Genomic DNA, 19,333 nt, shown 5'->3' on the forward strand with positions numbered 1-19,333 from the left:
GAGCCTGACACATACCAATGATCACACACTACATCTAGTTTTCATCTTCAACCAATTATAAGATGGTCTGATTCGGTTTTTTAAAATATCATAGTTAATTTCTCTTTGATTGTCTATAACTATGACCGAAGAAGAGGGTTATCTGGGCTTATTTCGGTTGGGTTTCAACTGGAGTTTAGTGTAGAGAAAGCACCAATAATATTTGTTGATGATCGCCCCAAAGGTACTTTTTCCAAAAGGCAACAGGACTTTCTTGGTTTATTTTTTCCTTTGAATGTTTCGCTTCTCCTCTAAGAAGCTGAAGAAGCTTTTGGATAAGAAGCAAAACATTTTCAAAGGAAAAGAACCCAAGAAAGAAAGCTCAGTTGATTTTTTTCAAAAAGCACCTTTGGGACAATTATAACCTGGATGATTGAGAACCTCCATAGATATTGGTTGATGAGGTCATACCTGTCATCTTGATGTCTCGGTAATTTTGGACAACACTGATCATGATGTCCTTGTGGACAGGCTATTGCATCTGGATGGGGAGAAACCACCTTACACTCAATCCTGACAAGATTGAATGGCTATGAATGCATGGCTCTTTCAGTACCACGGATTTTTCACCTTTGGTTCTGAATGGGGTGGCATTCCCACATACGGAAACTAGGATGTAGTTTGGAGATTCTCCAAGACTCAAAGCTCCTGTTTCAACTGCCATATTAGATTGCTCCTCTAAACTGGACTGCACAGTGCACCTGTTCTGCAGAAAGCAGAGTTGAATTTCATCAACTCCATGATTTCTAAGATTATATTTTTAATAATATATGTGGTCATTTCAATTAGGATTTTGTATTATTTTTCATTTCTACTTTGAAATACTTTGTTTAACAACAGGTATCAAACTCTACCATAGCTTAACATAAAGGAAGAATTCAGAATCAAAACACCTATTATGATCTTACCTCCTCGTGGTAATTCTGTATGAAGATATGCCAGGCCTCTAGTTACAGAATGCGCCATTCGGCAAGAGTTCACCCAATCACTAGCTTGGAGAGTCAAATATCTGCACAAAGATCCCTGGAGAAAATCAAAAGGCACTTCCTTAGTGTTTATCTTTTACATGTGTTTACATAGTCTTGTGTTTCTAATATTTGAAAGCATGAAGGGTGATGGTAGTGACAGTCAACAAGAATAATGCACTTATGGTTATTGTTAGCTTTGGTCTTGGAAAACAAGAAATAAACAATGTCCTTAGTGAAACAGTGCTGTACAGTCCAGGTAAAATGTGAAAGCAGGATGAACATCCAAAGAGCAAATCGATATTTCCAATCATATTAAGAGCTTCTGCTTTACTGTTACCACAGAGAATAAGAGGGTTGCTGCAGGCCAGTGGTGGATTTCAAAAATTGTTGGAACCTACTCTGTGGGTGTGGCCTTTGTGGGAGTGGCTTGCCACCCATGTGACTGAATGGGAGTGGCTTGCTGCCCATGTGACCGAATGGGAGTGGCTTGCCGCCCATGTGACCGGATATGAAATTTTGAATTAGTACTTAGGTCGGTCCAAGTAGCTATTCAGAAACTCTGGCATTGAAGCATGCAAGTCTTAAGGCTGTCAAGTTACAAGATCCTTGCCAGTGGGTGGGTTTCAAAAATTGTTGGAACCTACTCTGTAGGTGTGGCCTGCTTTCCGGGTCCACTGGTGGAACCTCTTCTAACCGTAGATTTGATGAACCGGTTCTACCGAATAGGTGCGAACTGGTAGGAACCCACCTCTGATGCAGGTTAATTGGAGTGGGTATTGGAGAATGGAGTTGTGAAAGCCTTTTCATAAGTTTTTTTTCCAGCAAGTAGGGAAAAAAGTACTTTCTACCAAAGGGTGAGCAGGGAAGAAGAATATAGTTGTAAGAGGTTGCGGAGAGAGGGAGATCTCACTGGTTTAATAAAAGCAAGCGGTCCAAACAAGATTAAAACTGTTTTTTTTTCCAGTCAAAGGTCTTCAAAAACTTTCTGTTTAGCTGTATGGAAAAACCTTTGTGGAAGGCTTTCAAGAAAGTAACAGGGGGTACCAAGAAAGTAACTCTACCAGATGCTCCAAACTATCAGTGGGATATCTCAATAGCTGTTTTGATGGGAAATAACAGCATATCCCATTCAAACAAAGATTCTCTCCTGAAGGAGTTCCTGAAACATTAATCCACATTTTGCTACACTGTCCTTATTATAAAGATCTCCAGTTGCAGCTAAAAACTACCCCATTTGGTAAGATTTCCAGGATCCAGAGTGGACATATCTCCCAGCGCCCAATAAGATCGCACAGGGTGGGCCTCCTCCGAGTACCGTTGACTGCGTAGTGCCGTCTGGCGGCTCCTTGGGGGAGAGTCTTCTCTGTAGCTGCCCCGGCCCTTTGGAATGATCTACCCCCTGAGATCCGGACCCTCCCCACTCTCTCGGCCTTCCGTAAGTCTGTTAAGACCTGGCTGTTCTGGCAGGCCTGGGGCTGTTGATCTAGATTGATCTTCAGCCCCATTAAGATGGAGTGTATGTTGTGTCCTCCTTTTAACTCATCTTTGTTCTGTATTTTAAACTTTTTTAAAATGCTTTTAAACTGTTTTTATGTAAGCCGGCCGGAGTCCTTCGGGATTGGGCGGCATACAAATCTATTAAAATTGGAAATTGGAAAATTGGACATGATGCAACCAACTACAGCTCCAGTGATTTGGCATCAGCTGAAGGGAATATTCTTAATTTTAATTATCCTGATAGATATTTAGTATAGCTTACATGCTACTCAGTTCCCCAAGGATATTACATCCATAAACAACAAGGTTGTCATCATTATCATTGCTTCCTTTCACATGACACACCTAGGGAAGCAAGCTTCTTTCAATGAATCTTATACATGGTGGCATCTTCGGCATCTTTCCATTTGATGCCCACTGTCCGTAATGTCTGTCACCAAGTTTTGTGTAGATACCTTGCCTGCCCTTCTGGCAGCTACTATCATTCTGTGTTTTTCAGGCATTGATGTTCTGGCAAGCGAAGCATATGGCCAGCTAGGCACATTCGCAGTTCCATCACAATGATCTGCAACTTCCAAGATCCACTCTGCTGGAAAATGTCTTCATTGGTGACACAGTTGTGATAAGTGACATCCAGAATTCTCCATAGGTAACATTGATGGAACACACTGAGCTTTTGTGCTGTGCATGCTGTTATTGTCTATGTTTCACTGGCATAGATCGTTGTTGATGAATGACGTTGGTAAAGTTTTATAAAGCTGTAACTTGGTCTTCTTATCTAAGATTGGGGCTGACCAAATAGGTCTGATCAATTCTGCATTTGTCATCTGTATCTATGTTGTCATATAACTCCTTGTGTAGGTGTGGGTCACCCATGGCCCAGTGCATAACAGGGCATGCGTATCCACGCTGAACCACATAGGAAAAAACAAACTCCTAAAAGAACATAACATCCTGATAGTTCATAACATAACATCCTGATAGTTCACTCTAGATGTGCCTTACCAATGACGCCCAGGATTTGACCATATATAGACAGAACTTCCCTGAGCAGTAGATTAGCAATTGTAAGTTGACAGGCTGTCTTAAATCACATGCTGATTGCTGATTACTCCTCCTGCCTTTGTCCTATCTCAATAAAAGGGGCTCCCAGACCCCCAATCTGGGTCGCTCCATCCCGAGAAAGCTTGTGTCCGTGTCTTTTCTCCACATTGGCCTCATGGACGAATCACGGGTACATCACATATCTATGCTGCTATTTTGTGATAAGATGCTGTTGGACATCTTCTATTGGCTGTTGCCAGTTGTGATTAGTGTGTTAGGAGGGCAACTCCCAATCAACGTGACTTTGGTTAGAATAACAAGGTTAGAAACAATAAGTCAGATTATATTTAAAAAAAAACATGCACCAGTTGCACCATCCAATGGAGATAAGCTCATCTTCATTATCTACAAATACTTTCCTGAACAGCCATATCTTGACAGTTCTCCGAGACAGATAAGAAGACAGAATGGAATAGAAATCTGAAGGAGAATCTGCCACCAAGCTCCTTTTTCTGAGATCAACTTCTGTGCCTAAATAAGAGTCAGTGAGGGCTTTACCATAGGAACTGAAAAGGCAGTAGAAAAGAGATGGCCATTGTGGAAAGGTTGCCAGAACTAGAGTCAGGAATGCAATGACACAGGGTTTTCTCCTCCCTTTTTAGCTTTGGTTAGATTTGGGTGGGTAAAAAGAAGAGAAGTAGAAAAAGAAGTAGCTTCAAGGTGCTACTTACCACCTATAAAGCCCTTCATGGTAGTGGATCTGGGTACTTGAGAGACCGCCTCCTGCCAATCACCTCCTCCCGACCAATTAGATCACACAGATTAGGCCTCCTCCGAATCCCATCTGCCAGTCAGTGTCGACTGGCGACTACGCGGAGGAGAGCCTTCTCGGTAGTAGCTCCGACCCTTTGGAACGATCTCCCCGTGGAGATCCGTACCCTCACCACCCTCCAGACCTTCCGCACAGCCCTCAAGATCTGGCTATCCCGTCAGGCCTGGGGTTAGATTGTAATCCGTCCCCACCCAAATGATGAATGTTGTGTTCTATTTTTAATTATGTATTGTTTTATGTCTCACTGTTTGTATTCCCCTCCCCATGAATTGTAAGCCGCCCTGAGTCCCCCCAGGGAAAAGGGCGGCCTATAAATAAACTTTCCAATTCCAATTCCAATTCCAAAACCTTAATAGCGGCTATTTCTCAAGCTGACACTAGGACAGAAGAATCCTGAGGATCTTGAGCAGGTAGCGGAGAATTCGGTCTACCTCTCAGATGAAGAAAGAACAACTTCTGGTAGATGACAAAAAACTTGGGAGGAAGACAAAAAAACTATGGTAGCTTTGCATTTGATATTTAGATGAGTCTATTGCAGTGTTTCTCAACCTTGGCAACTTGAAGATGTCTGGACTTCAACTCCCAGAATTCCCCAGCCAGCATTCGCTGGCTGGGGAATTCTGGGAGTTGAAGTCCAGACATCTTCAAGTTGCCAAGGTTGAGAAACACTGGTCTATTGTGATTTTCACCAAGACCAAAAATACTGTTTATGCATTTCTAAGAAAAGTTTAACATATGAATAGCACCCAGAGATTATTGAAAAGGCAATTAAAATAATCCTTTTTAAATTAATTGTATCTCTTATTTTATTCTCTTATAGCTGTCTGAAATAATAGAAATTACTTACATTGGGATAATATTCCATTACTAATAAATATTCCATTCGTCCATCTGCAGTGCATCTCTCATCCCCCACAATGAAGTGAGCAATATTGTCATGTTCCATCAGTGGGATTCTATAAATATTTCTCTCATTTATAAAATTCTGGCGATTAGCAAAAGAAAACACTTTTACAGCCACTGGACGCTCATCTAAAGATCCTTTGTATACAGCTCCATATCGCCCTCGTCCAATAAGCTGTGAATTTTACAAAAAGAAAGAAAGTTAGATCTCAAGACATTCAATCTATTGATTTTAATGACCTTCAGCATTTTATGTGTTCATGGTTTAAAGCCTTTCTTTTGTACATTGAATTTAGTCCCCAAAGAATGCATTTTGTAATTCAAATGTGAATAGATGGAATTATATCTTCTTCAGATTTCTTATTCTCATTAAATCACTCTAAATTCTTAGTATGAAGATTTTGCATTAAGGTAAAAGGTAAAGGTTCCCTTTGCACATATGTGCTAGTCCTTCCCGACTCTAGGGGGCGGTGCTCATCTCCTTTTCAAAGCCGAAGAGCCAATGCTGTCTGAAGAAGTCTCCGTGGTCATGTGGCTGGCATAACTAAACGGCGAAGGCACATGGAACACTGTTACCTTCCCACCAAAGGTGGTTCCTATTTTTCTACTTGCATTTTTATGTGCTTTTGAACTGCTAGGTTGGCAGAAGCTGGGACAAGTAATGGGAGCTCACCCCGTTATACAACACTAGGGATTCAAACCACCAAACTGCCGACCTTTCGACTGACAAGCTCAGTGTCTTAGCCACTGAACCATTGCGTCCCCTAACATTAAACATAATGTTTAATAAATCATGTGAATTATAGAGAGACACAGCTGGAAATTGCAGATGGTAAACTCACCTCCAGTAGTTTCAAACTATCCAGATCTAATGAGGGTTCTAAAGCTGCTGCTTCCATCATGTTCATAGTATGAAGGCCTTTTTTACGGATCCCTGAGGAAAGATGAAGATATGAATTATATTGGCCTTTAAATTGATTAGACTTTTTGATTTATTTCAATAGTCCTGAAATTCTTATAAACCATACAGTGAATGAGATATGTAGGTCAACTCATTCAGGCTTATAGTGCTTTGCTCTTTATTTCCCTTGGCAGAATAAATAAACTCTGCAGGAGACTTGGAGTGATGTCTGAATCCAGAATTATAATTAAGTGCATCCATATTATTTAAAACTATAAGGAAGTTTTAAATCGTATCTGTTGTTGGTTGACAAAACTTGATTTGTTTGAACAGAAGAAACTATAGTTTTGGGTCTGTGAACTTCTATTCCTTTTATTTCAAAGTTCATACAAAGAGAAAAGAGCAAAGCAGAAGTAATATAATGCAATTGACCAAAGAAAGCTGGAAACATGCGGAAGAGGCCTTCATCTTGCAGTGGATAATCAATGGCTGAAATGATGATGATGATGATGATGGCTTGATTTAACCTAGCTAGAAAACTTCTTTCAAAATATTGCATATCTACACTGTATCTCATATGTTGTTGAATAAAGTGCCACAATCCTTCAGGTCTATGATAGCAATAAAATTTAACTAATTCCCACAATCTGTTATTACTGCCTATGATGATGAGGATGTTAACAATTATAGTGCAACATTTGGAACCCAAGATTGAGAAATGCCAGAGGGCATTAATAAGAATGAAGCTACGGTAAGAATATGGAGCAATGATAATATTATTAGGGTCGAGACTTTATGTTAGCAATAGCAATAGCAGTTAGATTTATATACCGCTTCATAGGGCTTTCAGCCCTCTCTAAGCGGTTTACAGAGTCAGCACATCGCCCCCACAGTCTGGGTCCTCATTTCACCCACCTCGGAAGGATGGAAGGCTGAGTCAACCTTGAGCCGGTGAGATTAGAACCGCTGAACTGCAGATAACAGTCAGCTGAAGTGGCCTGCAGTACTGAACCCTAACCACTGCGCCACCTCGGCTCTTTTAGATCCTGTACTCAATGCCTTTGCTCTGATATCTAGAGCAATTTGTCACAAAATCTTCTGGAATATAAGGGGCTCCAGTTCAAATGTAATGCCTAAAGACAAGGTCGTTCCCCCCCCCCCCGTATTCTCCTGTCTATGTCTAATAATAGAACAGATGCAAATTGCTGCCTAGAAGATTGTAACATACTGAGGAGTTGATAGATTGAATATTTAAAATATTTAATAGCAAAACTAAGTAACTAAAGAAAATGAATATGTGAACATTATCTCAAGGAAAAATAGAGGCAAAATATTATAATAGAAATTTATTTATCAAAGCTTACCTCCTAACATCCTGTATCCAAAGAAAATAAGAGCCATCAAAACAGCCACTACAGAAATGGATGCCAGAATTATTATAAGTGTGTCATCTCGTTGAGGAGGATCTGAAAGAAATCAAAATGTATGATTGTCTCTTCATATGTAATCAATTTTTCAGGACAACTTGAATTAATATTCTGACCTGCTATCTATTATCTTGTCATTTCTCCTTCCTTTTGGTGGGAGGAGAGGCAGGGGAGGGGAGGGGAGGGGAGAAAGGTAACTTTTGTTTATTTTTTTATTTTTATTTTTTTTCGATGTAAATGTGTTTTTATTTTCCATTTTCATTTTCGTACAGTCACATATATACTGTGCATAACCGGGGCCATATAACATTAAACAATAAACACAGCTATTCCTCTTATCAGCAGTACCCCCCAAAATAAAAACCCAATGTATCTCTTCGATCCTCCATACACCTTTTCTTTCACCCCCCCTCCAACTTTCCATCTTCCCTCCATCATTCCCCTCTACCCTACTTCCCCTCCCCCTCTACCACTCCTCTCTCCTGATACACTCCCTCCCTTCCTTCTCCCCCTCCCTCCAGTCCTCTCTCCCACCCTCTCTACCCCTCTTTCTCCTATCCCTCTACTCCTCCCTTTGGTGTATTTCTACAATCTATTAATATATTCAGCTTGTCCTATTTTTCTACTGAGAAAGGTAACTTTTAAAGTTCACAGAATGAAATCCAATAAGCAGAGCCCACAGAAGACTCTCATATCAGGAAAAAGGAGGAGGGAGACAATTTTTCCTTATTTCCCTTCTCCTGCTAGACTGAATTGAGACCTTCCCTTAATCCTTCAGGGGCAACTCAGTTGCATGGGGAAAGGGAAAATAAATGAAAATGGTTCAACCATCACTTTATCACTATCAGAGGCATTCTGTTAATGAAAACATCACCCTTTTTTCCACCAATTCCAGATCCCACCTTAATTACAAATACTAATTATAGTTGTTCGTCACTTCACCCTTTCAAAGTTGTACAATGGAGTATTACAAGAGGATTGTTATTTCCTTGGATTACACAAATTACATAAACAACAGGTGTCACAAAAGCCAATTAAACTGAATCAATATGAAAGTAAACCAATAATACAATTACAAGAAATTACAAATCAATTTTCAATTTCTGGTTATGGATCAGCTTATAGTGTAACAAAACAAAGAAACACTGAGTCATTTTTTTTTTACTATTGCAGGTACTGGGTCTGAACTGAATTACTATGAGAAAATAAGGCAAGTAGCATTTTCTGAAAGCTTAATGGTAGCCAAGACAGTTTGCAAAATGTTCTGTGTGGAAGAAATGTTCCAACAGTACTTTGGTCTTAACATTAAGGACATGCAACATTCCTAAAGTTGGAGAGATACAACTCTCTCTCCCTACAATGGGGGGGGGGGGCTCAGAGGTGGGTTCCTACCAGTCCGCACCTATTCGGTAGAACCGGTTCGTCAAATCTACCGAACCGGTTAGAAGAGGTTCCACCAGTGGACCCGGAAAGCAGGCCACACCTACAGAGGAGGCTCCAAAAAATTTTTGAAACCCACCACTGGTCCTTGGATATGATTATTCTACACTATCATGCTCATATTTATAAAACTCAGTGCCTCTGTGAAAGGTAAGGATGACTACTGCGTTTGTGGTGCAATCAGAACATTGCGTGTGTTGAAGTTGTTTTAACGCAAACCAAAGATGCCTTTTAAAAAACAAGTTTACATCATATTCTTATGCATGCCAGTGCTGTGTGTGAGGTAATTTAAGGTGGTTCTGACAAGTGTCGTCGGCATCTTCATATCCGGTCACATGGGCGGCAAGCCACTCCCATCCGGTCACATGGGCAGCAAGCCACTCCCACAAAGGAGGCCACACCCAAAGAGTAGGTTCGAACAATTTTGGAAACCCAGGCTGTAGCTGTTGTTATTGTGTGGGCGGTGACATTACAGTAAGGGACAGGATTGATTTCTTTTTGACATGGTTCAGAGGGATAATTTTTTTACACATGTGAAGGGAAGCTCAAACTAGGCAAACTAGGTTCATTCTCTCCTTCCCCATAAGCAGTTCCACCCTTTTTTGCCTCTCCTCCAAACAGCCCCAGATTGCAACAATTTGTTTCTAGCTGCTGTTCCCACCTTTACCTCTAAGAACTGCATTAATGAAAACTAACTAAACTGTAGCTTATAACCTTTAAATGGAATAACAATAGTATAAGAATGGCAAAGAAAAAGAATAACCATGTGAATGTATACCTCGAATTGTATGTAAGAGAATAAGCGATAGTAAGAATATAAAGCACAATATAGGTAAACAATATTTGGTTATAAATAGCTAAGTATAAATAAATATAGAATAATACATAAAAATGGATAACGAATAAGGGGACCATGAACGCAAGAGAGAAATGTATAGGAGGGAAAACACTTAACTGCAAAGAAACCGATACGGAATTGCTGTATGATATACGATGGAACTTCTTGTTCCTATGTTGTCTTAAATCACGTGTTTGTTTTTGTTGATGTGTTGATGTGTTTAAAATAAAAATTTATAGAAAACTAACCAGGTGTCCTCAATGCAAATTCCAAAAGGAACACAAATTGTGTACATGGAATCACCTCTTTGGAGACAACTAGATTATTCTGGCCAGATTAAACTATGTGTCCCTCTTCATGCCCTTGTACTTCAGTCCTCTGGAGGAAAGATAGAATAGAAATGTAATAAATAAATGGACAAATCTATTTGCCAGTCTTTACCATTATGCTGTTTTTCTTTTTTTAAATGCACAGCTTCCAAAATATATTAGTATCTTTAAATTTGGAGCCAATTTAGCTTCCGTAGATATATTTCAATGCCAACTGCAATTTTTAATTTAGTTACTTTTTAATTTAAAGAGGAGACAGTTCTTATCTAAAGTTTTTTTTAGCTTTAAATCCAAAAGGATGGTGATGGAGAATTAATTTCAATTCCACCCCCCTCCTAGAAAACAGGACAGATGGTACTTTGAAATTGCACATCTACCATTAATGAAATGGCTGTTTTTTAAAATGATGTTGAAAAAGAATTATAAATATTTAGGTTTTCTATATAATATAATACAATAGCAAAGTTGGAAGGGACCTTGGAGGTCTTCTAGCCCAACCCCCTGCCTAGGCAGGAAACCCTATACCGTTCTAGACAAATGGCTATCCAACATCTTCTTAAAGACTTCCAGTGTTGGAGCATTCACAACTTCTGGAGGCAAGCTGTTCCACTGATTAATTGTTCTCACTGTCAGGAAATTTCTCCTCAGTTCTAAGTTGCTTCTCTCCTTGATTAGTTTCCACCCATTGCTTCTTGTTCTACCCTCAGGTGCCCTGGAGAATAGTTTGACTCCCTCTTCTTTGTGGCAACCCTTGAGATATTGGAAACACTGCTATCATGTCTCCCCTAGTTCTTCTTTTCATTAAACTAGACATACCCAGTTCCTGCAACCGTTCTTCATATGTTTTAGATTAGATTAGGCCTCCTCCGAGTTCCATCTGCCAGTCAGTGCCGACTGGCAACTACACGGAGAGCCTTTTCAGTAGTAGCTCCGACCCTTTGGAACGATCTCCCCGTGGAGATTCGTACCCTCACCACCGTCCAGACCTTCCGCACAGCCCTTAAGACCTGGCTAGCCCGTCAGGCCTGGGGACAAAGATAACTGTCCCCACCCGAATGATGAATGAATGTTGCTTACTATTTTACTTCTATGTATGGTTTGTGTCTATTGTCTGTATACCCCCCCCCCTCATTTTTTATGTAAGCCGCCCTGAGTCCCCTCAGGGAAAAGGGCAGCCTATAAGTATTAATAAATACTAAATACTAAATTTAGTCTCCAGTCCCCTAATCGTCTCTGTTGCTCTTCTCTGCACTCTTTCTAGATTCTCCACATCTTTTCTACATCGTGGCAACCAAAATTGAATGCACTATTCCAAGTGTGGCCTTACCAAGGCCTTATAAAGTGGTATTAACACTTCTGTTAATGTACTGTCTATGTAGTCTAGAACTGTGTTAGCTTTTTTGGCAGCTGCTGCACACGGCTGGCTCATATTTAAATGATTGTCCACTAGGACTCCAAGATCCCTCTCACAGTTACTACTACTGAGGAAGATACCACCTATACTGTACCTGTGCATTTCGTTTTTCTTGCCTAAATGTAGAACCTTACTCTTTTCACCATTGAATTTCATTTTATTAGATAGTGCCCAATGTTCAGGTTTGTCAAGATCCTTCTGTATCTTGAGCCTATCTTCTGGAGTGTTGGCTATTCCTGCAGCTTGGGGTCATCTGCAAATTTGATGAGTTCCCCATTTATTCCCTCATCCAAATCATTGATGAAGATGTTGAAGAGTACTGGGCCTAAAACAGAGGGCCTAAAATATATTGATCCTATAGATAGTCCTCAGTTAAGGATCACAATTGGGACCACTGTCCAATTGCTAGCTTACAAACATAAAGAGATCTCCATGTCTGTGGCTATGCCTTCTGAAAGAATGCTAAACCTGTATCCAAAAACACCAAGATGAGAGGTTGCAGGTATATAGGAAGAGCACAGAATGAAGGGATGAAGGAAAAGTCCATAAGGAAAGAACTTCACTCCTGACATATATTGTAAGGGAATGACACTAACAGGAGCGAGTCTAGTTCTTTCCCTGTGGCCAGAAACATCCATAAGAACCCCATGGTCCATCAGGAAACAAGAATGAGCCATGGTCCCACCAAGCTCAGATAACCAGTAAAAGGTTCAGTCATGCAAACCATCTATTGTCAGAAGCAACAGAAAGCCTGTAATGTAACCAATCATGTCTGACCAGCAACCAAGCTCTTTTTCTCAGGTTAAATCAAATTGTGCAGCATTACTGCTCTTTCAAAAGACTCTAGTGCATGGGGGTCAAACTTGATTGCATCACATGACATATTGTGACAATTTTTGCCTTTGCAGAGCCAGGGTTGGCATGATGTATCTGGCCCTTAGGTCACCGGTTTGAGACCCTTGCTCTAGTGCTAGTCTTGTTTTTTAAACATACTTTTTCAAGAGGTGTTAAATAGGTAACCTGCATTAAGACCAGAATAGATTCAGAAACCAGGATGCAGTTAGACGTCTGTTCTGACCCCCACCTTGTCCGTTCAGAAACGAAAGTCAAACAGAACGTTCAAAGGAATGTTTCCATCAGTCCCGGTTCTTGCTGGCTGCGAGTCCCAAAATAAATACAGATAAATGCTCTGGCAAAAGTCCTAACTCATAAACTGCTACAGAACAGGACCATACAAATCAAGTCACTTATCCAAGTGCTTTTCTCGATGATTGCACACGAACAGAGAACGTTGACTGGAACAGAAACGGAACGTTGACTTCTGCAACCAGGGCGTGGAACCATCAGTCTTTTATCCGCAGGAGGAGATCCTAACGAGCAACAGCTGCTCGTTATCATCTCCTGTAAGTCCTCAATTGTTCCTTATGTCGGTCAGCCCTTCTCCTGCGTGCATCCCGAAACAACTCACAGGAGGTTTCTGTGTCAGCCTCTCTCACTGATCCAAGGCTCAGTCATTACCTGGGGGCCAGCTAGTCTCTCTGAGTCCTGCTAGGAGTCAGAACCCTGTCCAGGACCCTCAGCCTCCTCCAGGCCTGACTCATAGGGCCCCTCGCTGTCAGAGTCTGATAGCAGCTCCAAAGGCTCCTGCCAAGCCACAACAGACGTCTCTGTGAAAACCAGTGCCTGGTCCCTGCTGCAAAAGGCCAAGCTCAAATGACCACAGAAGGCAAGTTGTAAGTGACCAAATGTGAGAGGGGTAGCTACAACAGCCTGAAGAGGAGATAGGCAGATCTGATCCCACACTATCACCAACCATGTTGTTGATGAAGTGGCCTAGACAGCATCCTCAAAAACAATATAAAAAACTGGTGATTGAGAAGTGGGAAAAACTAAAGATGTCTGAACTGACAAAAGCACATCATCAGAACATAGCATTAAAGACATTATTGGGATGTGTTTCTGCTGCAGTTGGAGGAAAGCAAGGATGAGCCATGCAATTTAAATAAAGGTTTTTTTTCATTTTATTTCCGATATGATTGCAACTTACTGTTCTCAATTTAGATCTATATAAACAGAGAATAATACATTCCAATCATAACAGAAGCACATTAAACAGCTGGCAAAAAAAAAAACATTTTTCACCCATGTATATGGATTTTTTCCCCCCATTCTGCAGGTACATGCTACAAACTACAATACCTAACTGGTCGTGACCCGACAAATGTGCGCTCGACTAAAGCGCTCCGATGAAACTGCGCCGACGAAACCGTGATGTCATCAACGCGCCAACAACAGCGGGCCGACAGAAGCGCGATTTAAGTTAAGGTAAGGGTTTGGTTCAGGGTTAATTTTAGGGTTAGTTTTAGGATTAGGTTCAGGGTTAGGGTTAGGGTTAGGTTCAGGATTAGGTTCAGGGTTAGATTTAGGGTTAGGTTTAGAGCGTGCGTCTGTCGGCACACTGTTGTCGGCGTGCTTCTGCGCTCATTCGTCGGCGCAATTTAGAACTCGCAGTTTTGTCGGGCGCGCTTTAGTTGAGCGTGCATTTGTCGGGGAACCCTAACTGGTAAGGGGTAAGAACATTGGGAAGTTTGGCCTATGCAAGTAGACCAGTTGCTCCATTTTAGTAGTGATGACAAGAGAATCTGATTTTGAATCTGAAAAGAGTGTACTTTAATTTCCTAATGCTCTAATCACAAACTGACATGTATCTTTTCCCCTTATCTTCTCTGACTCATAGTCTAGATCATAATAAGAATATATAAGTTCTGACAAGCTCTTGGCAGATACAACCTTCCAGGCAACTTGCCTTACTCCCATCAATTACCCTCTCTTTTTTTTATACATGTACTGATAAACACCGGGGGCCATTAAAATCTTTCTCTTCACATACACAACTTTTTTGTCATTGCTGTCTCAACCTTCAACCCAATACTTTAATACTCAAGGGCAAATTTCATGTTTTTAAATGCGTAATTAAATACAGCAATCTATGAAAATAAGCTTGACTACTAATAAATATGTAACAAATTGTCAAGAAGAATTCAGCTAGCTGAATTGCCAGTGCTGCTTTATTTTTTTTCCAAGGCTTTTGCTTTTTCACACAGGTGTTCCATCGTATATTGTTATAGACATAAATTGACTTAACAAGACATTCCAAAGGATAAAAGAGTGTTTTTGCTTCTAGAGATGATAGAAAATTCTACTGGCCAGAAAGCTGACTTCATAGCTAATTTATTTCTCTGCCCGACTGAAACTGCTACTCATTGTCTATCAAGTCTAAAACACCATGAACTTTGCAACATATAGGCCGAGAAACTTCCTTGTCTGAAAAGTCAAATTAGTTATTTCTTTACTGACATTTCAGCATGCTACCAAAGCCAAGATTTGCCACCATGCCTCCAGTTTGATTCATTTTCTTGCTTTCTTTCATTTTATAATTTAATGTTTTAGAATGCACAGTTTTCACTGGAATGTTAACCATGTGTTGTAATTAGTACATATCTTAAGGTGACCAGATTTTCAGATTGGAAAAGAGGGACACCCTTGACCGGGGGGGGGGGGGGAGGGGGGGCTTGATTAAAAAAATTTTTTTTTGTCAAAAGGTCACCCCAGGACATTGAAACCAGCATAAATACGAATCTGTTGCCAAACAAAATTTTGATCACGTGACCATGAGGATGCTGCAACGGTCGCTAAGTGTGAAAAATGGTCGCAACGGTCGCTAAGTGTGAAAAATGGTCGCAACGGTCGCTAAGTGTGAAAAATGGTCATCAGTCACTTTTTTCAATGCCATTGTAACTTTGGTCACTAAATGTTTTCCCCCTCCTCGAGACTCCTCACTTAGCGACCATCAGAAATACGAATCTGTTGCCAAACATCAACATTTTGATCGCGTAACCATGAGGATGCCACAACGGTCGCTAAGTGTGAAAATGGTCGCTAAGTGTGAAAAATGGTCATCAGTCACTTTTTTCAATGCCATTGTATCTTCCTGATTATTAAAAGTGCAAATTCACTCAGTGTCAATCATGACTCCTGAGTCCATTTCAAAGTATTGTGCATAGAAATTTTTAAAATGGCTTGTTTCAATTTATTTTGGATAGAATCTTTTTTTAAATAGTCTAAGACAATTTAAAAAAGAATCAACACAGAATACCACTATTTTAAAAAATCATATGCACAATAAATAAATATTATTTTAAAATACATTGAGCCTATACTCCTTACAGTAAATGACTCATCTGGAAACAAGCCAATAGCAGTTTTGTGCTTTAAAATTTACAGATTTTCCAAAATCAGCTTAAGTCCAAATATTTAAAGACCACCCCCCTCAAAGCTATCTTACCAGAGCTTTAAATATCTTCTGGGGAGGCCCTGCTAGTAATCCCATTCATGACAAAGGTAGGGCTTTCTCAGGAGGAAGGTCTCAGCTTGTGCCCATCCTTTGGAAACCTCCTCCAGAGCAGGGAGCCCTAACCTGCTGTCCATTCAGGAAGGCTGTACAAATTATTCTGTCTTCTAGAATCTAGAGCCATTGGGATTTAATATGGTTTTATCACTGGATTTTCTTTTTATTGTTTTTGTGGAATTGTTACAATGATTTTATAATAATATAATTTTATTTGGCATTTTTGTTGCTGTAAACTGCTGAAAGCCCCTGATAGAATACAAATTATTTAATAATAAATTAGGAAATGTGTAGCTGTTTTTTACACATTTGTTTGTTTGAACAGCTGAAATCAAGCCTGTTCACCCAAGGCAATTCTAGAGTAACATGTGCTTCAGGACAACCTCCCTCTTAGACTGCTTTTTAAAAATGAATTATGGCTTGCTTTTCTATATTATCTTCACTGACACTGTTAGTTTTATTGTTTTCTTGAAGAGATATTTTATTATTCTTTTGTAAATCCTTTTGGATTTTTTCATGAAGAATTCCAGTATAAAAATAAAAAAACAACACCATAGAGTAAGCTATCTTTTTCAAATACACTTGCAGTGGCAACCTATTACATATTACCTGGCAAAAGAAATCAGTGTTTCTTAAAATCTCTCCTTGGAGTCCAGAGGGTCAGACCCAATCAAGGGTACTCAAAATTCAAATTTGCCAGCCTATGTTGAAATCCCATCAAACAATTGTGAGAATCCACAGTAGCAGTGAATACTTAGATTTCAATATTTAATGCAATACATATTGATAAATATAACCCATACAAACAAATACCATTTTGGGATCCTGAGAGAAAATTTTTAAAACAAAGACAGTAATATAGATTCAGGCGGCTAACACATACAACTGTAATGTTTTGAACATATTTTTCTCTCTACACTATACAGCCTTCTGATGCATGAAATGAAACTCTTACTCTTAACTCTATAGGCACACAATCTTTCCAGTAGTTCACATACTAGTTGGTAACATCTTAATTTGAGGCTTGATTGGAACATTATACAGTTATTGAAAGACAGTAAAATGGACATCAACAATCTCACACCCTGCTCAAAGTTGTGACAGCAAGTTTAAATTTTTGACCTTAACTATCAAGAAAAAAAACAATTTTAAAACTGGCATGTCAGTGACTTCTTAAAAGTCAGGATGCCTGGTCAAGATTAAATTGCAGGTAGATTTCTTATCACTTTTTAAAAAGAGAAAAATTCAGAACATAACAAATAAAAGGTTGTGAATTTCACAGATGAGACAGAAAACCACAAATGGGCAAATATGACCTACAAAGGCATGAATCTCCCATATTATGGGAATCCCATAAACCCTGCAGATGTTCATAATGAAATTATATTTAACTATTTGGGACAGAAAGACAACACAGACTATTTCTTAAAAAAATTCACCAATATCACACCATAAGATTCTTTATCTTTTCTTTGCAACAATTCCTAATGGCACAAGAAATCTCCATCAATATCTATCCCCAAGAAGAAAACTCTTCTTTAACAGCAAAATAATGTAGAAAAATTACAAACAATAACTCTTTTCAGCTTTATGCACCACCCCAGTAAACACAAATGTTTGATCAGAAAAAATATGTCCAAGATAGGAGCAATAAGCTATACACCATGATTTAGGAGTTTGATTTTTTTCAAAAATAAATGCTAAAATACTAAACTGTATATATGCACATTTAGGTAAATAGTGTTCTGTATACCCTCTCGGAGGCGGCGATGGATCCCAATCACGAACGGACGCCGCCAGCAGATAACTTTCATGCGATTCAGGGGCTTTTGCCAGGCGGCGGGACCCCCGAAAGCGAGAGAAAATTGTCTGCGGGCAGCTGGCAGCGCCCCAACCTCTCCTCCTGCCGCGCGGATCCATTTTGATTCACGAACGGATTCCGCGGCGGTTCAGGGGCTTATGCCGGGCGGCGGGACCCCCGGAAGTGAGAGAGGAAGTTCCGGAAGCGAGAGGCTGCCCCGGCGATCGATCCCTATCACGAACGGACGCCGCCCGCAGATAACTTTCCATAACTTTCCGGGCGGCGGGACCCCCGCACGACGTTCTGTGCGGGCGGCAGCCGCTGCGCCCATGCTCTCGGAGGCGGCGATCCCATTCACGAAGAGGCAGCTCCTCGTGGGCGCAGCGCCTGCCACCCGCACAGAGTGAATTTAATTGGGATCGCCTGCGGCCGCGAGGACCCCTGCACAAATGGACTCCTCGCGGCCGCAGGCGATCCCAATTCACTCAGCCGGGGCGGGCAATTTCTGCACGAACGGACTACTCCTCGCGGCCGCAGGAGGACAGGGAGGAGGAGGGGGCAGCCGAGCCGCCCGCACAGAGTGAATTCAATTGGGATCGCCTGCGGCCGCGAGGACTCCTGCACAAATGGAGTATTCCTCGCGGCCGCAGGCGATCCCAATTCACTCAGCCAGGGCGGGCAATTTCTGCACGAATTGCCCGCCCCGGCTGAGTGAATTGGGATCGCCTGCGGCCACGAGGAATAGTCCGTTCGTGCAGAAATTGCCCGCCCCGGCTGAGTGAATTCAATTGGGATCGCCTGCGGCCGCGAGGACTCCTCACGGCCGCAGGCGATCCCAATTCACTCAGCCGGGGCGGGCAATCAATTTCTGCACGAACGGACTACTCCTCGCGGCCGCAGGAGGACAGGGAGGAGGAGGGGGCAGCCGCCCGCACGCGGTTCAGGGGCTTCTGCCGGGCGGCAGGAGCCCCTGAACCGGCCGCGGGCGGCTGCAGCTGCCCCCACCCTCTCCTCCTGCCGCGGCGAGCGGAAAATTCGATTAGAATTAGATTACTCACCAGTCAGCGCAGCTGCAACCTCTTTCGTCTTTTGTAGAAAGGAAATTGAAACTCGCGCAAGCGTGCTGAAAATTTCCCATCCCAGCCAGCTCACTGATTGGCTGGAGTCCAGGCCAATCCAATCAGTGAGCGGGAGGCTGGGCTGGCTTAAATTTGTAGGTAGTAGGTAAAAGGCTAAAAGCACGCTTTTTTTGGCGCTCGCAGCTCCCGCCCATCAGCTGCTAGCTTGCTGGGCTGGCTCATCTGATAGAGAACAGAACGATGAGCCAGCCCAGCAAGCTAGCAGCTGATGGGCGGGAGCTGCGAGCGCCAAAAAAAGCGTGCCTTTTAAAAAGGCGGGCGGGACGCGGGAAAGTGCGTTGGAAAGCGGGTGTGTCCCGCCAAAAGCGGGACGTCTGGTCACCTTAACATATCTCCACACTGACAAGAAATGC

At 41.4% G+C, this 19,333-nt stretch overlaps 1 protein-coding gene across 2 annotated transcripts in view; it reads right to left on the reverse strand.

Moving 5' to 3' along the window:
* The window catches only part of BMPR2 (bone morphogenetic protein receptor type 2), an 88,643-nt gene that overhangs the window by 17,990 nt on the left and 51,320 nt on the right, over positions 1–19,333 (reverse strand). For both annotated transcript variants that reach the window (XM_032210226.1, XM_032210235.1), the window contains exons 4-7: positions 7,549–7,650; positions 6,126–6,217; positions 5,228–5,458; positions 948–1,062 (exon numbers count right to left, since the gene is read on the reverse strand). In XM_032210226.1, coding sequence (XP_032066117.1) covers positions 948–1,062; positions 5,228–5,458; positions 6,126–6,217; positions 7,549–7,650 — 540 coding nt within the window. The remainder of the gene's footprint in view (positions 1–947; positions 1,063–5,227; positions 5,459–6,125; positions 6,218–7,548; positions 7,651–19,333) is intronic.

Source organism: Thamnophis elegans, chromosome 1 (assembly GCF_009769535.1).
Source record: "Thamnophis elegans isolate rThaEle1 chromosome 1, rThaEle1.pri, whole genome shotgun sequence".
Lineage (NCBI taxonomy): Eukaryota > Metazoa > Chordata > Lepidosauria > Squamata > Colubridae > Thamnophis > Thamnophis elegans.